Raw genomic sequence first — 5,405 nt, 5'->3', positions numbered from 1 at the left:
TGTGTCATGTTATGTGTCATGTTATGTGTCATGTTATGTGTCATGGTATGTGTTATGTCATGTGTCATGTTATGTGTCATGTGTCATGTCATGCCGTGTCATGTCCGTGGAGCACCAGCTGCAGGGCCAGCCCCCTAACTGGAATGTATTGCGTATTTACCACGTAGGGTCTCAAATGTCCAACTGACGCCCAGACACACACGGATTGTGTGGCCCAGATTCCCCGGCTATGCAAAGTAACTGGTACCCTTGCAGCATAGTCGACGTCATGTAACTTGTGTTTTTACTTTCACCCCAGGCTGGGACATCTCCTCTGTCAACCTGGCCGCAGCAATGGAGCGAGCCGGCGTCCTAGACTGGAACCTGCAGCAACAGCTGCGTCCGCACATGGAGAATCTGAAACCGCGGGCGTCCATCTACATCCCGGATTTCATCGCAGCCAATCAGGCGGAGCGGGCAGACAATGTGCTGACCGGAACCAAACAGGAAGTGATGGAGCAGGCACGTGACATCACGTGACACCTAGTTAACCCCCAACTCCCGACGTTATCAGGAGGTGGTGGTAACATGGCCCACCGTGAAAATCCTTGCATTTTGAACCAGTAGATGTCACTAAGAACAATGTAAATTTTTTATGCTGGGTAGAGGCATGCGCATCTTTTCATGTGCATCTGTTCGTGGTCGCCATGGCAACCAACAGACTTTTTTGCAACTCAACAATTGAATTTCATCGGCCCTTTTAATCCAATCGTCGTCGTCATCGTCGTCGTCGCGTGCGCAGGTGAGGGCGGACATCCGGGACTTCAAGCAGCAGCAGCGGCTGGACAAGGTCATCGTGCTGTGGACGGCCAACACGGAGCGCTTCTGTGACGTCACGCCGGGTCTCAACGACACGGCCGACGAGCTGCTGCGGTCGATAGCAGCCGACGCGGCGGAGGTATCACCGTCAACGCTGTTCGCAGTCGCCAGTATCTTGGAAGACGTGAGTTCATTCCCCAATCGCGTGTGTGTGCGGAGGGTGGGGCGGTGTTGGCTGGTGGGGCGTTTGTCGGAGGGCGTGGATGGCGGTGTGTGACCGTCACCATGTGATGTGATACTGTGTGTGCATTGAACTGTGTGTGTGTGTGTGTGTAACATGTGTGTGTCTGCTGTTGGTGATGTTGTGCTTGGCGGGTGGCGGCGTCGTGCGCGGGGGGTGGATTGGTGCTGTGTGTGGGTGTGGGTTGTGTGTGAATGGTGTGTGTGAGGTGTGTGTGCGTGTGTGCGGTGTGTTATGCGTGTATGTGTGTGTGTGTGTGTGTGTGTGTCTGCTCGTGGTGTGTGTGTGCGGTAATGTGTGTGTGTGTGTGTGTGTGTGTGTGTGTGTGTATGGTCGTGAGCGCGTGTGTGTTGTGTGTGCGATGGCTGGTGTTGTGTGTGTGTGTGTGCGTATCGTGTGCTAGTGTTGTGTGTGTGCCCCTGTGTGTATTGCTTGTTGTGTTGTACGTTCTGTATGGATACCCGCCGCTGCGTTTGTTGATTGTTCTTACTGACTGTCACTGCTGTTGCTTATTGCTCGTTTATGTTGTGCTGTACATTTTTAGATGCTGCTATTGCGTTGTTGTTGTGTCCGGCTGTCTGTTGTTTGCTGCTGTACTGCTGCTACTGCTGCTTGGTTGTCTGCTGTTAGTTGTTGCTGCTGCTACTGCTCATGCTCGCTTTAGTGTTGTTGTTGCTGCCGCTACATGCTGGTATTGCTGTTTGGTTGTTCGCTGCTGCTACTGCCTACTGGTGCTATATGCTGTTGTTGTTGTCTGTGTTTGTGTCTCTTGCGGTCTTCGCTGTGCCTACTGCCTGACCTATTGTTGTGCTGTTACTGTGCTATTGGCATGTTGTTGCTGTTGTTCGTTGCTTTACTGTTGCTTAACTGGCCGCCAGCTGCTATTGATGTCTCGTTGTTGTTAGTTGTTGGTTGTTGTTGTTGCTGCTGCTGTTATCTCATATACCTGCCCTGCCTACTGCTGCTATTGCTGTTGTTGTTGTTGTTGGTGCTGCGACGCGACCCTTAAGGCAACCCTAATCGTTCTCTGACATCTACATTCTCTTTTCCTCGCTCCTGCTCTCTCTCTCTCATCTCTGCATCGAGCTTTCTCATCGCCTGCTCTCCTCTCTCCCTCTCTCTCTCTCTCTCTGCTCTCTCTCTCCCTCTCTCATCTCTCTCTAACTCTCTCTCTCTCTCTCTCTCTCTCTCCTCTCCTCTCTCTCTCTCTTCTCTCTAATCTCTCTCTCTCTCTCCTCTCTATCTTTTCTCTCTCTCTCTTCTCTACTCTCCTCTCTCTCCGTCAGTTGCTGCCCCTACATTATCTGTTCTCCCCTCCTCCCTCTACATTCTAAACATAATCTCTCTCCTCTCTCTGTTTGTCTCCCGGTCAGTGCTGCTACATTAACGGCGCGCCGCAGAACACCTTCGTACCAGGAGTCATCGAGCTGGCATCGCCGCCCGCCCAGTCGCACCATCTGCGGCGACGACTTCAAGTCGGCGTCAGACCCGCGTCAAGTCCGTGCTCGCAGACTTCCTCGTGTCCCGCCGGCATCAAGCCGTCTCGATCGTCAGCCTACCCACCCCTTCACCGGAACAACGACGGCCTCAACCTGTCCGAGCCGCGACAGTTGTCGCTCGAGGAGGTGACGAAGAGCCGGCGTCATCGATGACGTCGTCGCGTCAAACCGGATCCTGTACGCGACGCCAGCGGCACCGAGCGCACGGCATCACTGCATCGTCATCCGCTACGCCTAAGACGAGCGTCGCGACAGCAAGCGCTGCGCCCTCCCACTGGCATGAGTAACACGATCTGGAGATCGCGATGGGCGGCCGCACACGCCTTCGTTTCCTGCACAACACGTGCGAGGGACTCGCTGCTTGCCCGCTCCTCACGTAGTCGACCTCTCATCATCCCTCGCCAGAGCTGTGCGCGCGCCGGTTTGCGCTGTTAGCGTCGACGCGGCGCCACCTACCGCACGGCATCCCACCCTCCAGTGCCTGTCCAGCGTGCTGGCCTACCTCTGTACAGGCGCCGCTCGTGCCACCGCCGAGCAAGCGCCGTAGTTAACGCTCTGTTCGCACAGCGAGCGTGCCACTCGAGAAAACGCTATGCTGCGCGCTGCGCCGGCCTGCCTCCCGTTAACACATGAGGTCTCCGCAGCACAAGTTTCGGCGCCCGCGTCACGGGAGAAGAGCGGACAAAGGAGAGAAGACGAGGAGGAGGAAGACGCAGGGGAAGGAGGAGGAGGGGTAGTAGGCGGAGGAGTAGGGGGAGCCGAGGAGAGAGGAAGGAGGAGGAGGGAGGAGGAGGGAGGAGCGGTGCCGAGACGGCTGCAGAAGAAAGGAGGAGGAGGCAGAGGGGGAGGAGCGAGTGAGGAGGACGCGAGGAGGAGGAGCGGTGAAAGCTGTTGTTGCAAGAAAGGCATAGGCACAGGAGGAAGTAGGGAAGGAGGAGAAGGAGACAGGATGGAGGACTACGGCAGGGCCGCGAGCGAGGGGGGAATGCAGGCTGCAAAACACTGCAAGACCAGGAAGGCAAGAGGGGAGCGAGGAGCGAGGAGGAGGAAGGACGGAGCAAGGAGGAGGGGAGGAGGGAGCGCGGTGCCACAAAAACCTGAGACGAAGGCAGAAGCGGAGCGGCAGGGGGAGGAGGAGCGTGTGAAGCTGCAGGAAGAGGATAGGAGGAGGACGCAGAAGGAGGAGGGAGGAGGAGACAGCAGGAGGGGAGGAGGAGGCGGGAGGAGGAGCTGCGGTGTCTGAAGCTGAAGGAGAAGGCGAGGTGCAAGGTCTGAGGCTGGACACGGCCGTCGCGACCCACACGGCGGGCTGCTGTAGAACGAGGATGGAGGATCCTGCGGAGAGCGACTGCGAGGCCTTGACTGATGGAAGAGGATAGGAGCGATGCTGAGGAAGAGGATGGAGGATGCTGGCGCGGAGACGAGCTACCTGGAGAACGGCTTCACCGATCAATGGTTTGGCAACTAGTGGATGACGGCGGAGAGTGGGGACCAGTAACTGACAACTATCTAATGTAGACACCGAGAAGAGGGCAATCAATGAGCAATTGTCGGATGTGGCACACCATTACCTTTGGGGCACAGTGTTGCCCACACTGTCTCAACTCGCCCGCACCGAGAGACGCCGCCCGGAATCAACTCGGCCACCTCTCGCTCTCGCATGTCGGCACAACATTAAGAGTAACCAGTAACTTGCAACTGCTCTAAATGTAGACACGAGTAAAGAGGCAACTAACTGGCAAACTTTGTCCAATTGTCTGATGTAGGCACACATTAGGGACCAGTAACTGCCAACTGTCTAATGTAGACACCGAGAAGAGGGCAATAACTGGCAATTGTCTGATGTAGGCACACATTAGGGACCAGTAACTGGCAACTGCCTAATGCAGGCACAGAGTAGAGGGCAATAACTGGCAATTGTCTAATGTAGGCACACATTAAGGACCAGTAACTGGCAACTGTTTTATGCAGGCACAGAGCAGAGGGCAGTTATTGGCAACTGTTTGATGTAGACACACAGTAGGTGGCAGTTATTGGCAACTGTTTGATGTAGACACACAGTAGGTGGCAGTTATTGGCAACTGTTTGATGTAGACACACAGTAGAAGGCAGTAACTGGCAACTGTTTGATGTAGACACAGATTAGTGAATAGTGCCTGGCAACTAATATCGACGTCACAAGAAAATAGCAGTGACTGAACACACTGGAGAGATAATTGAAGAGCTGATTTCCAAAAGTCCACTTTTGTAATTTAGAAGATATCGTCACATTTTCATTTTAGTAATGATCTCATGATATGCATGGAACACAGTTTTTTCACTCTAATTTTTGAAGTGAATGGTACTTCAAATGAAAACACACCTCAATGAAATCTAGTGATCTAAAATTAAAAATCAATCATGTACATTATATTTCATTCAGGTGTGTTTTCATGCTAAGTATCATTCATTGAAATATTAGAGTGGAAAAACTGTGTTTCAGGCAAAGAAAACATTACCAAAATAAAAATGTGATGATATCTTCTAATTAATGGATTTAACAGCTTTTGGGACCCAAACTCAATGTTTGGAGGCTGTTCGTGAAGGAATATACCATCTTTTGATGCAAATGAATATCACACACGATGTAGATAGACGTGTATAGTGTACTAGATGGTACTAACTCATTTTTGACCAAAAGTGAGTTAACACCTTTTGGAAATTAGCTCTTCAAATACTGGCAACTAGTAAGTGAAGGCATAGAGTAATCGGCAGTAATGGCAACAGATTTTGTGGCAAGATTGTTGTGTCACTGCACCAGCACTATAGGTGTCATTTCGTGTCTTTATCTCAAACATATATTACACTATGTGTACACTATATACATG

The 5,405-nt window shown here is 52.5% G+C and overlaps 1 protein-coding gene across 1 annotated transcript; it reads left to right on the top strand.

The window, feature by feature from the left end:
* The first annotated feature begins 303 nt into the window (after nt 1–303).
* LOC106819762 (inositol-3-phosphate synthase 1-like) lies at nt 304–3,171 on the top strand. Its single transcript, XM_014824353.1, is given in 11 exon segments — nt 304–501; nt 782–982; nt 2,413–2,498; nt 2,500–2,521; nt 2,523–2,594; nt 2,596–2,676; nt 2,678–2,731; nt 2,838–2,888; nt 2,891–3,043; nt 3,045–3,071; nt 3,073–3,171. Coding segments are annotated over 11 exon segments (1,014 nt in total). The 5' UTR covers nt 304–333.
* Nucleotides 3,172–5,405: the final 2,234 nt, after the last annotated feature.

This window comes from Priapulus caudatus, unplaced genomic scaffold, assembly GCF_000485595.1.
Source record: "Priapulus caudatus unplaced genomic scaffold, Priapulus_caudatus-5.0.1 Scaffold4372, whole genome shotgun sequence".
Classification (NCBI taxonomy): Eukaryota; Metazoa; Priapulida; class Priapulimorpha; order Priapulimorphida; family Priapulidae; genus Priapulus; species Priapulus caudatus.
Note: the sequence above shows the minus strand (reverse complement) of the source record. Positions and strands in the feature narration are given on the sequence as shown.